Source organism: Peromyscus maniculatus, chromosome 19 (genome assembly GCF_049852395.1).
Source record: "Peromyscus maniculatus bairdii isolate BWxNUB_F1_BW_parent chromosome 19, HU_Pman_BW_mat_3.1, whole genome shotgun sequence".
Classification (NCBI taxonomy): domain Eukaryota; kingdom Metazoa; phylum Chordata; class Mammalia; order Rodentia; family Cricetidae; genus Peromyscus; species Peromyscus maniculatus.
The window spans coordinates 54131096-54144226 of NC_134870.1; the positions used below are offsets into that span (position 1 = coordinate 54131096).

At 43.9% G+C, this 13131-nt stretch overlaps 1 protein-coding gene across 7 annotated transcripts in view; it reads right to left on the reverse strand.

Moving 5' to 3' along the window:
• Window positions 1–13131, reverse strand: part of Piezo2 (piezo type mechanosensitive ion channel component 2) — a 380980-nt gene that overhangs the window by 19619 nt on the left and 348230 nt on the right. For 6 of the 7 annotated variants that reach the window (XR_013046146.1, XM_076555357.1, XM_042263853.2 and 3 more), the window contains 7 exons: window positions 11514–11681; window positions 8609–9016; window positions 7537–7795; window positions 5228–5410; window positions 2622–2874; window positions 1308–1440; window positions 51–198 (listed from right to left, as the gene is read on the reverse strand). Coding sequence is in view for 6 of the 7 variants with exons in the window: in XM_076555357.1 (XP_076411472.1) it covers window positions 51–198; window positions 1308–1440; window positions 2622–2874; window positions 5228–5410; window positions 7537–7795; window positions 8609–9016; window positions 11514–11681 (1552 nt within the window). In the remaining variant the exon portion in view is untranslated. The remainder of the gene's footprint in view (window positions 1–50; window positions 199–1307; window positions 1441–2621; window positions 2875–5227; window positions 5411–7536; window positions 7796–8608; window positions 9017–11513; window positions 11682–13131) is intronic. The other variant, XM_016003707.3, reaches the window with a different exon arrangement.

Genomic DNA, 13131 nt, shown 5'->3' on the forward strand with positions numbered 1-13131 from the left:
GGGGGTAAAAGGAAGTCAGTAAATGAGGGGAGACCCTTGCCCCAACCTACCCCAAAGGCCCAGAAGCCAAAGACGATGATGATGAAGTCCACAGTGTCAGCCAGGAACATCAGCACATACACATCGGTTACAGCACTGTAGTCTGGGTGGATGAGGTCATAGAAAAATTGCCGAATGGGGACATATATTTGCAGAGTCCTGCAAGACAAGCCCACTTGTTTCAGAAGGGCAGGAGGGGAAAGTGACTGATACCACTCTAATTCCACTTCTGCTCCTCTTTCTGTACAGGTCCCACCTTCTTCTTTGAGCTAGGCTTAGGCAGAATCCCCGGGAGAGACCCCTGCTCAAGGAGTACAGATGAGCTTGTTGCCAAAGCGGGTATGACCGGGAGGGTGCCGTGACTCTTCCTTTACTTGAAGCGTAACAGAGTTGCATAAAGCCCTACAAGCCAGGTACTGGGTATATGGCTGCCTGGGTCTGGCTATTCACTCTATGAGCCTGTGCTGCAGAATTCTCTATATTTTACCCTTGTTTTATGTAAAATTTGGGGTGACACTATGGCTGAGGCCAGAGGAGGATAAAGTGAAGGAGCCCGTGAGGGTGTGAGACCTGGAGGTCCGGATCTGAGCAACTATGGCTTCTGCCTCTTCTGATTTGGAGTCGTATGCCCATCTTGGTGTCTCTTTGCTGCTCTTGGTGTCTCTCTGCTGCTCTTGGCTTTTGTTTACTTTCTCTGCCATAACCACTGTGCCCACATGTCTATGGCTTGTCCTTCAAGCCCCTACCACACCTTCGCTGTGATTTGGGTTCTGCATTTAAATCAGAGCCCCATTTAAGTGCCGCAGGCTCTCCAGGTCTGAGCCTATCTATAGTGAGGGCTGGCCCTTGCTTGGTTCACATCACAATCCCAGCTCTGTTCTGTCTTCCTCCATGCTGGTGCTTGGACATTGCCTCTGTGAATCACCAGCAAGTAGAGGGACCCGTGAAGAAGGCTAGGGACTAGCTGTTGGATACTAAGTAGCCTGGCCCCATGCCGTCCAGCTCCACCTCTGGAGGAAAGACGGCATCATGGCTCCCATCCAATGTGAACCTCATGTTCCTCTCTGCCTCACTGGGCTTTTAGAAGCAAAGCCTGAAAGACTTAGGCACTTACTAACAGATGTTCTTAAAGCAATGTAACCATGCATCACTTTATCCTGTCGTCACGGCCCTTCACTGAGTTCTTCACCTCTGGTTTATCGGAAGCCATTGGCACCAGTTCCCCAGCTCAGTCAAAGTGCACAGCCCACACGTTTCTACTCACTTACTTCTTTATGGTAAATGCCTTTGCCTTGATTAAATGCTCCTGAAGCTTCTCCATGTAAAGTTCTCTTTTGCTCTTCTGTTTAATGCTCAAAACACTGCTTCCTCTCTGGCTACTGTTTCGGGTGCTTGTGCTACCTAGAAAGAGCAGGAAAAAGAAGAGAAACCACAGCTTAAAGGTTCCTAGTGGATCTGTCAACAGAAATCCATTTGGGCATAGGGTTGGCTTGGCCTGAACTAGAGGGTGCAAGGCACATGTGGCTTTAAGAGTGACTACTGAGTGTTTAGAAAGTGAACCTCTATGCTGCCATGAGGCTGGAATAGATATGTGGGTTCATGCCTGGTGGGTCTTCTCTGCATGATTCAGGAAGAAACATGTAGGGGAATAATTTTACTTGTGTTCAGTAGTGCTTTAGGTCTTGGCTTTTCCAGATGGGGGTGCGTGACTCAGACTTATTTTTGTATCCTAATTTCTCCAACTGTAAAACAAATATGACTTGGTCTCCCAGTATGTGCCTCAAAAGCAGGTTTTGAAGATAAATGCATGGGTCCTGAAGAAGCATCAGACACGAGCCCATGACTACCAAGGCCCAAGTACTTCCAAACAGTAACTTTCTGATCACACTCAGTGTTCAGTAAGATATCAATAGCTAGCCTAGGAAATAACCGCACAGTTTTGTTAAAAGTCCCCAACTGAAGCTGATCCTTGTGGCATATGCTTATAATTATAGCTATCTGGGAGGTTGAAGTTGGAGGATTTGAGAGTTCAAGACCCACCTAGGCTACAGAGTTCAAAGCCAGCCAGTGGAAGGAAGGAAGGGAGACAAAACTCAGAATACAAACTAGTAAAACAGAAAGAGGTAGGGATAGAGCCCAGTGACGGTGCACTTGCCTAATACAAAGTGAGAGAGACTCTGGGTTCAGTCCCCAGTATCTCCCTCCCAAATCTCCATTGATAAATTTTAAATCCACTTTCAAAATCTGTTATGACTTATATCATACCCAGTAGAGGTTTTATAGTTGATGAATAAATTATCATATGCCTCACGTTGCTACACATTAGGCTGTGTGTGGGCTGTCTTCCTCTATTACCTGAAGCCCTGGTCCCTGGATGGACTCACACATCTTGACCAATGAAGGAAGCTACATAGCTGAAACAGGATCCGAACTTGGGCCTGTCTGATGCCAAAGCATGATTCTTCCATATTACAATAGCTTCTCTTGATAGCACCCACCTACTTCCCTCCCCAGATGCAGAGGCACCAGAAAAAGAAGACTGTCTGGGGCTTATTTCAGCCTACAGGCCATATAAGTGATACCTCTTTTGGACCTATTTGAAGAGAAGCTGGACTGTGGGGAGATCTGGGAGCTGCTGCAGGAACGCTTTCTCCGGATGGCCCCTGGCTGCTCTGGGAAGGTCACATGCACAGACTCCACAGAGGCAGCCAGGTTGATGGACTTCAGTGAGTCTGAGGAGCCTCTTCTGCTGTGATCCATGGAGAGTTCATCATCAGACTCCTCCTTGTCTGTACCGCTGTCAACGACATCATCCTCATCCCATAAGCCATGACACTGAGAAACAGAGAAGGTGACAGCTGAGGCTAGCATCTCGGGGGGGGGGGGGGGGGCAAATGGCTGTCGTTCTTACAGTATCGATTCCAACATTCAATCCCTTGAAATTGGAAATCCAAGGGAGGTGCGTCTCAGGAAGCTTGTACAGAACTGTGTGAGTGTCCTAGGAGAGTGGAGATGGTTGTTGGTGAAGAGAGTTTGTATAATTAGCTAAGACAAGGTAGGTAAAGTTAGGCAGATAGAGTAAGGATGAAATGATAGCTTCTTGATGTGTTAGAACCTTCTGGAACATATCAGAGTACTCACTAGAAATAGCCTTGGCTCGCTTACTATCCACAGGTGAACTCAACCTTAGCATCCCATATTACAAGTGTCTCCTCCACTTTGGAGGATGATTCTGTCCTTCTCCCAGCCCACATGGTGAGCTGAGCCTTGGCTTACTCAAGACTCAACAAAACTGCCAATATTCTACTCAAAGTTGGTTGACCAGGTATGAGGCAAAGATTCTGGTACCTACTGCAGATCCTGATTTATGCTGTAAGAAAAGGGAATAAAGAGCTTTTAAAGAGGGAAAGAATGTACAGATCAAGAGTCTGAGAACCCCTGGGTTTTGCTGGAGAGAGAAGAGATCCTGTTTGGACCACACATGACCTGCATGTAATGTGGCCCAGCTGTGTGTGAATCACTTCAGTGAATCACTTCATCCTCCCCTGTGCCCCAGATGCTCTGTCTTTACATTTATTCCTCAACCTTGGCCTGTTCCTCCCTGCGAGTCATAGTTAAAAGAACAAGAAAGCTGAGCATAGTGGTACATGCCTGTCACACTATAATTCAGGAGGCTGAGGCAGGAGGATCATAACTTTGATAACAGCCTGGCCTACATAATGAGTTCTGGGCCAAGTTTGGATGCTGAGCAAAGCCCTGGATAGATTAAAAATGAAAACAAAACAAACAGAAAAGCAAAGCTCAAAGTTTTATTCTAAAAAGGATCTGATAAGGGCTGACAAAGGCATGATTTGATTAAATAAATTATAAACTTAAAATATTTTGGAAAAGGAGGCAAGGTAGAAAAAAGCAAGACCATGACAGCAGGCACAGCAGCTTTGAAATAAGCTGTATAGTGATTTGTACATAGTTATAGTGGACTGGCTTGTTTCTGTTAATAGATTCTCTGTTTACAACTTGCAGTGTGTGAGAGAAAACATCCACATGATTGTTAAAAAAACAGCAGCAGATGGGAACAAATATAGAGACCCATAGCCAGACATTATGCTCTAGAGAGACCTTGGAACACATGGCTCAAAACAAGATGTCTCCATCAAATCCCTCTTCTCAGAGCTCAGGGAAACACTCAGAAGAGGAGGCAGGAATGGAGGATACAGAGGAGACAGAGGACACCAGGAGAAAAAGACCCTCTAAAATAGCTAAGCAAAGTACATATAAGCTCACAGAGACTGAGGCAGCAATCATTGGACCTACACAGGCCTGCACTTATGCATATGTATTATAGCTTTTGGTTTAGTATTTTTACGAGACTTCTGAAAGTGTGAATGAGTGGGTCTCTGATTCTTGTGCCTTCTCTTGAGGCTCTTTTATTTTTTCTGTTGACTTATCTTGTCCAACTTCAATATGATGGTTTTCATTTCAGCTGTTTTACTTTGTTATGTTTTGTTGTTATCTCTTAGAAGTCTGTTCTTTTCTAATGAGAGACAGAAAGGGAGTGAATGCAGATGGGCAGATGGGAGGGGAGATGGGGACGAACTGGAAGGAGTAGAGGGAGGGAAACTGCATTCAGATTACATTGTATGAGAAAATAATCTATGTTTAATAAAAGGGAACATATATGTATAATACATATGTATATTATATACATATATAATGTATGTGTGTGTTGGGGATGTATGTACATAAAATAAAAGGGTAAGAGTGACTGGGGCTGTGTTTGGGATGCATTGCTTTGCACAGGTCTTCTTCAGGCCATGGGGCCAACAGCCTCCTCAACAATGAGATTTTATAGGCACAGTAGTCCGGGACTCACCCTGAGGTGCCTCTTCCTCACAGCTGTAGCTTCATGATAAGAGACTGCCTGGTAAAAGCAGTATCACTAGAAGATGGGCAGAGGTGATGGGGAAGAGAGGCAAGGTGTTGTCTCTGAGTGTTCTCTTATGCTCTGACTTAAACTAGTGCTGAAATGATGCTGAATCTCCCTCAAGGAATGCTCTGCAAATGCTGGTAAATGCTCAACCCTGCCATCGGCCCGACTGCCAATAATGGGCCCAATGCTTAGGATCTTCAGCTCTGTTGCAGACAAAACTTATCAACATGGGGTTAATGAACTGTTAACACTAGGTACCTTCAGAATGGAGCGATGGAAGAACAGAGCCAGCAGCTGAATGAGGTCATAAAGAACATAGCCCTCTTTCTTCTCCACTCCTATGATGTTCGGTGGAAAGTAGGGTTTGTCCTTGTTCAATTCCAACTCCTTATTCCAAGGAAAGAAGCCGAACTGGAAGAAATATTTTACCACAATCGCCACCTACATATGGATGAAAGAAATAAAAAATCATCCCTTCTAGGAATAGTACATGAGAAATAGTGACGTAAGAATTAAGAAAAACATGGCTGCTGCACAGTTGTAGTGGTAGAAATGCTCTATGTGGAGTAATGGATTATTACCATGTATGATGATCTTAAAACTATTGGGTTTAAAGTGTTGGTAGCATGTTTCTCATCTCCAGAATAAGAGCAATACTGTATTACTAAAAGTATCAACTATGGTGAAACAAAGCCACTGGATCACTCCTGTTGCCACCGGAATGACTGGTCATTTTCTGTTTTTGAAGAGGCAGTTTTTATGTTGACTTAATTATACATTTAATTATCCAGGTATTAAAATATGGAAGTTAGGACAAACTTGAATATAGACATATTTATATATTATATAAAGCTTTAATTTATAAATTTTTCTGAAATACCATGCACTTGGGAGTGGAGACTTGATGAGGTTTTGTTAATTTATTTTGGTGTTGAGGGGACTGCTATAATGTAGTCAGACATCATTTTTCTTTTCTTTTGTTAGTTTTTTAGTTAGTTAGTTGAGACAGGGAGTTTTAGAACATTAAACTCCAAAGGGACCCTGAATTTCTTTTCCAGGTGCCTCTGCCTCTCAGAGCGTTGTGCTTACAGGCACAGGGTCACCACTCCTGGTTTATATGGTGCAGAGGAACCCAGAGCTCTGCCTCTCTGAGCACTGTGATTACAGGCTCGGGCTATCACGCCTGGTTTCTATGGTGCTGAGGACGGAACCAGAGCTTGTGTGTGCTAGAAAAACACTCCTCAGCTCTACACCAGGAAGGTCTGATGCATGCAGCATTGACTTTTCTCCACTGTATTTCCTTCCATATCCCTCTTCGGACCACTGGAAAACAGAAAGATTTGTCCCTACTTCTTCTATCGTGTGCAAAATGGTTCTTGGGCTTCGTCACACAGTTGACATTATACATGGAAGCAATGTCACTTACATAACCAGATCTCTCATTTACTTCATTCTGAGACAGAATATTAGAAATCCCTACTTAAGCAAGAATATTTTCAACATGAAAGCCATGTATTTCTTGCCCCATTTCTACTCCCTGTTGTCCTCTGTGACTCACTTAGCTAAGAACAGGGATCTAAGAAAGCTCTCCCACATGGTGGAGTTCGGTCCACAGAATGGCACCCTCTCCCTTAGCAGAGTCATTCATCTATGTCCTGGAGGGATGTAATGGAAGTGATGTTCAGGAATGGTTATTTTGGCCAGACTGTGAGGGACAGGTGAAAGTAATGGACATGCACTTATCTGTGAATCACTCACTCATTCTTTTAAATCACAGCTATGACATACATACCACCAATACTTAATCCACACAGTTTTGAGACCATTTGCTATAAAATGTTTCCATCTGACTTGAATTAAAATGGTGCATCTTTCATGAGCACTGTACTGTAAGCATTCATCACAATGCTATTCAGAGTAAACTTTCCCTTCTGAGTCTGGGAGGAAAGTTGGTCTTCATCATAAATGCCACAACTCCAAACACTACGGAAGCTTGGGCACAGTACCTGTGAGCCTCACCTCCCTGCCCCGGGGTGGAGTTCTTATGAAACTTTGCAATCTTCTGTATTTCACAGGAAAGATGGAAAACAAGGTCCTATGTATCTCCCTCATCTCCAACATGTCCTCCTGCCATTTAGGTTTTCAAGTGTTCGTGCTGGGATGCATGGAAAGTGACTTTAGGTTGCAAGATGGAAAACATGTGTGCCACTGCATCAGACTGTATTCAAGGTGCTTTGCCATTTGTTTAATTCTGGGCCCATGATTTAGATATAAACAGATACAGGACACTCTGCTTGATCTGGCAAAAGACTGTTATGTGACAGTGGTTAATATCCCAGGTCTCACAGGAAGGGCTTCCAAAGCCCTGTCTCCAACAATTTTGCAACCTTTGATCAATTACTGAACCCCACTGAAGCTGTCTCCTTGTGTGTTTTAATAGGGAACGACACCAGAACCTGCCTTTTGTAAGATGGGAGGTCTGAAAAGGTGTATAAATTGCCAGCCCTAGGCCACTATTGCTGATAACGATTGTTAATCTAAGTTGGCCATGCAACAGAATGGCCTACCTCAGTATAGACGATGGCCATCATCCAGAAGCGCCGGCTGGGCCTGGGGACAGAGAGCATGGCCCAGAGGAAGATGAGGATGGGCAGCAGGAGGGTGATGATGGAGGCAGAGATCATATGGTTAAGGATGATCACGAAATAGCACACCATTTCTGAGCGGGCTACCAGAGTGTTGTACATGGCATAGAACAGCAACAAGAACCGGGGCTGGTCCACATAGAATTTCTCAGATTCTTCAAGCTCATCATCATGGAACATCCTGTTGGAATGAGCACAATTGGACACTTGCCTCCACCTTTTCCAAATCAATGACTTGCATTGATGATGATCTCTTGGGTTGTGCATCTACACATCCTTCTCTGTGTGTGTTTATCCATAGGAATATAATAAGACAACCTCATACAGGTTGCTTTTTTTTTTTTTTTTTTGGTTTTTTGAGACAGGGTTTCCCTGTGTAGCTTTGTGCCTTTCCTGGAACTCACTCTGTAGACCTCAAACTCACAGAGATCTGCCTGCCCCTGCCTCCCAAGTGCTGGGATTAAAGGTGTGTGCCACCACCGCCCGGCTTATTTTTTGTCTAAAACACTTGGAAAGTGTCTGAGGCATTGAAGGCCTTCATATCTTGGATTATTAAATTACATAATGAAAAATCTTAGATATGGAAATTAAATTTCAATGTGCAACTAATTTATGCCTTATATTTACCATATTCATACAGTCTAAAGATCATTTTACAGAATATTTTCCAATGGTTTTATGTATGCACAAAGTTTAATGACATAAATTCATCTATCTCCTGTATTGTGTGGATGCTTTCTGAGTTCTTTTGGATTTCAGAGTATCTTGGGTTTTCAAATTAGGGATGCTCAACCTATCTGAGACCTTATTACAGAAAGAGGTATGAATACAAATGTTATTGGATAGTTTTTGCTGAGTCAGTCACTCAAGTCATAGTGCTGTCCCAGCATTGTATGTTTGCCTTGTATGTCTAGGGCTTTGTGCTTATGTGACTAGAGTACACATGTTTGTGATAGTTCCCAGCTAAAGCTGGAGGCCTGCTTCCTTCTCTTACTTGTTCATCAGCAGCTCGCTGGCTGTCAGCTCATGAGTCAGAGGTGGTAAGATACTTGACTCCAGCTTGTCGGTACGGCTGTCATCGGGGCTGACTACCATGTGGTTCTTGGCCCCAGAGTCATCTTGTGAGGCAAAGGACAGATGCTCAAAGCTGACAGCCTTGCTGTAGGAGGGTGGGGCCTCTACATCCCCATCATCTGTGGAGAACTGAGGCAACTCCTCGTCTGGAGTCAGGCTGACCTCCTCTACCTCTGCTTCATAATCTGCCACATACTCCTTGTCTTCTGCATCATGGAGCTCAGACTCCAGACCCTCTACCACCTCCTCCTCAGCTTCAGCCTCCACCTCCTCAATGGTTTCTGTTGTTCCTTGGCGTGAATACAGCATGGTGCACTGTGTGGGCTCGCTGTTAGGAAAGAAGATGGGCAGAGTGCTTGTCTTAGCATTTATACCAGCTTGGAACCTGTCCCAATCCTTATAACACCACCTCAGAACTCCCAAGTAAAAACCTCAGGCACGTGAGAAAAGGAAAGGCCCCCCGTTTTGTGGATCCCATGTGCTTTGTTTCTTCCAGAATTCACTCCCAGTCTGCAGAAACTGCAAGCAGTAGCCTTCCAGATGCAAAAGTGGAAAGTTAGCATTGCATCCTTCCAAACCAGAGCAAGTGACACACCCTGCAAGGAGCAACCCAGTCTATGCATAGAAGTGTTCAAAACAGGATCAGTATTCACAGCCATGAGCTCCAGGTTCATTTCCAAATCAGCACACATTGAGCATAGCATACCTACCGCCATCACTCCTTAAAGAAGAGAGCATATGGAAAGGAGAAGCCATGCTTGACTGTTCATAGGTGTTTGACCAAGATGTGGTCTAGTCTCAGTCCTGCACAAGGGACTTGCCTAGGCCAGTGAGGGTGACAGAATCCATCAGATACTGGCTGAACTCAACAAGCACATGCTTTAAAAATCCCCCTTCTCTTATGTTGATCTCTTCCTTCTTTCCTCATTCTTTGCCTCTATCTTCTTGGTATAAGCACCTTTCCCACTGAACCTTTACCTTCTCTCCTGTTCTCAGACAGTTCTCATGGGTTCTTGGTCTTGTACTTGGGGCCATCTCTGTCTCTTCCTAAGGTGGCCACCTTCTCAGCTGCTTGCTCTAGCTCAGAGCTTTTTCCTATTTTCACATGCCAACATCTCTCTCCATTCCTTTCTTTTTTCTTCCTTCCACTCATCCCTTTTTTCTTTTTTTAAAATACAACCTTCTTGTTGCTTCCTCTACGTACACTTCCCTGCTTTTATTATTTCTCCCTACTTTGGTTGCCCCCTGTGGCCTTTCTCCAGTGGTCCTCATTTCCTTTCTAGCTTTTCCTTAGCTTTCCCAGTCAAGCCCATGCAAGAAAGGTTAGAACTGAAAACAAAGCAGCCATATTGAATTCACTGCATGCTGAAACCCATAGCATGCCTTTTCTGAACTCTTTGGCCCTTGAAGAGGAGACAGATATTTGGGGTCTGGTGGATGCAGGAGGACAGCATGTCAGATTCTGAAACACATGTTGCTGTCGCACTGGCATTTGTGAGTAAGCAGGTTCCACAAACACAGAGATTCTCAAATGCAGGATACCAGTGTAGGCATGTCAATGAGTGGTGAATGAATGGTTGACACACCATCTGCGGCATCTTGTAACTCAAGAGCACTGGGTGATCATGTAGGTGCTAAGCAAGCTCAGGGCTTTGGTCCTAAGTTTGTTACCCACCACCCTCCACACCCCGCAGAAGGCTCTGAGAAAGCCCTCACCAAAGTTGTGCTAAGACTTATCTCAGTAACACACAGCCTCCCAAGAAGCCATCGAACTGACCAACACCCCAGGGAATGTTCAGGTCATGGGAGTCGGACCCACATTAGGTCTAACTTCCAAAGTGCCTGTAAGTGATGATAAGCATGCTCTCCAAGGTTTAGGGGCACCTGAGGATCTTAGAGATGAGTGCACTTTCAGGACTCTTCAAAGTGGAAGGATATAACAAGCTTGCACCTGAAAGAGGATGTCTCAGAAGGCAAAGCATATTGCCTACGCCAGGCCCCAGTGGGCCATACCAGAGTGTTAACATAGACAACTGCTAGCAAAAGGCAGACATACCTCTGTTGTGTGAGACTACCAGATCAGAATAGAGTTGGCTTTGGCTTGGGTTATTTTCATGCCAGAATGAACACAGTATAGTCAGAGTCCCGGATAACAACTCTAATATGTGTTGGGGGTGGGGTAAGAGTTTTGTAGTTCTATGTAGATAATTTCATTTCTAACTGAATGTTGCTTTCTGGAAAGATTTAATGAGAAAACATAAGCCCAGAATAATCCTTTCCAAACAAGGCAGATGGTAGTCTATAAAGTTGATGTATGTTTCTACATAACATTCTTTTCAAAAGCCAAAGGTAAAATATATTCAATTTTCCTTTTAGGATATACATGCCAAATATAGACGGATTTATTTTGCATTAACTGACAATGTCTATATTTGACAAACTTTTTCCTAATATATATCTGATATGTATATATAATTATAATTATGTATGTATATATAATTATAATTATATATATATATCAGATATATATATCTTTGAAAATGAAAAGTGAAAAGTATTTGTAAAATGGAGGACATTTCCAATCAGGGTTTTAAAGGAATGCCTAACAGACAAAATGAAGGTAGAGTTTAGTTCAGGGAGTGTTGTCTTGGAAACAATTATGTCACAGAAAGTGCTATGCTTATGCATTTTGTTACTCATGCAAATTCTTAAAATCAAAGCAAAAAAAAAAAGAACAATGCATTCATCTCATGAACTTCTATTGGCAATGACATCCACGGGCAAGGGGTAGAAGGTACGGAACAAAGCATGCACAAGTTAAGCACCTGGATGCTACACTGCCACTGTCAGCTGATGAGGAAGACATGTCCATGCTGACCATTTTACGGAGCCTAGGCCGAGCGCGCTCGCTTGTTTTAGGAACAGAGTCTTGTCCATCTAAATCATCAAGGGTGGACTGCCTTGAGATCAGCAGGGTTGCTTCAGTGTAGCAGCTAGCAGCGCAAACAGTTACAGAAACACAGAGTTAAAACCCAGTGGTGCACCAAGTCACACAGGGACAACTGACCACCAACACACCGCCATGCGGCAACCACACACAAGAGCGCCACCAACAGGACGATCATGGCAGCGGGGGCTCCAGGACAGGGGAGGGACCTGTTCGGCGGGATAAATAAACAGAAGAAACTGGAATTGAAAAAAAAAAATTACTGCCTAGGGATAAGCTACCAAATGGCACTCTCTGGGCAAGACACGAAGCAGTGTGAGGACAAGGCCCAGGAGTCATCTTACAGAGTTCATATCCTTGTCGCTTTGCAGTGCGATTGGTTCTTTTGTGACTGAAGAGGGTATTCTTCCTTTGGAATTGCAAGCCCAAGTCCATGGAGAACAATTCTCAACTCAATTGCATATGCCGAAATAACTGCATGTGCAGTTGGTAGAAAAGATTTTAGTTTTATAACACATTCTTCAAAATGAGAGCTGGAAGCTCAGGAATGCCACCACACACTGAGTCTTCCACCTCCTTTCCTGGACTCATCTGGACTAAGCCAAACCAGATTCCTTGCATGTAGAAGAGATGCTGATCTAATAGGTGACTAGATATCAACCAACATAAAAAATTAAAATGGAGCCAAACAACAACAACAAAGGAATTCTAGCAATGCCAGACACATTTTGTCTGTTAATATTTCACTTTAACTAATTTCTACTACAAATCATGCTTCAAGTTTGGGTGGGTGTCCCAAGGGAGAGAAGTCATTGACTAAATGACTAAATCCCTCATTTCCTGGTACCCAAGGGAACAGCCATAGTGGAGCAGAACTGAGATGTCTCCATAGAAGGGGCACGGCAACTTCCAGGTGGCAGATTTCAAGTGACAGCCACCCTTGATACCTGGGAACGATCCTCAGAAAGCAGTTATCAGCACTGGCAGCAACAGAAGCAATGGTAAGTCACACACCCAACTTGACGAGAAACTGTTAGAAATTAGCTCACCATCTGAGCCTGGATTTCAAGGATTTCCATCAAAGGAAATCTGTATTCATTTGCTAAATTCCCATTCTGAGTCCATCTACTGTTGTCTTATGTGAAATTTTTGTGACACGGATGTTGGGAACAGAAGCTGTAAAGGGAACAGGACACACTGTGGTCATTCTTACTGGAGGAGGCTGGCCATATGGTCACCAGACCTGTCTGCCCCACATGTGCAGGTATCTGAAGAATCCTCTGAGTGACGTGCTACCTCTCCCCAGGGTACGGGGTCCCTGAGACCTCAGTGGAGATGGATTCTGTTTGAAAACACTGGGAATGTTGCTCAGCCACTATGAAGGGCAAATTTGTTGATTCATGAACTTTTCACAAAGTGAACCTAGCATTTCCTTTTATTTCATGTTAAAAATGAAAATCAAAATATATTACAGGCTATTTATAATGATTCCTGGC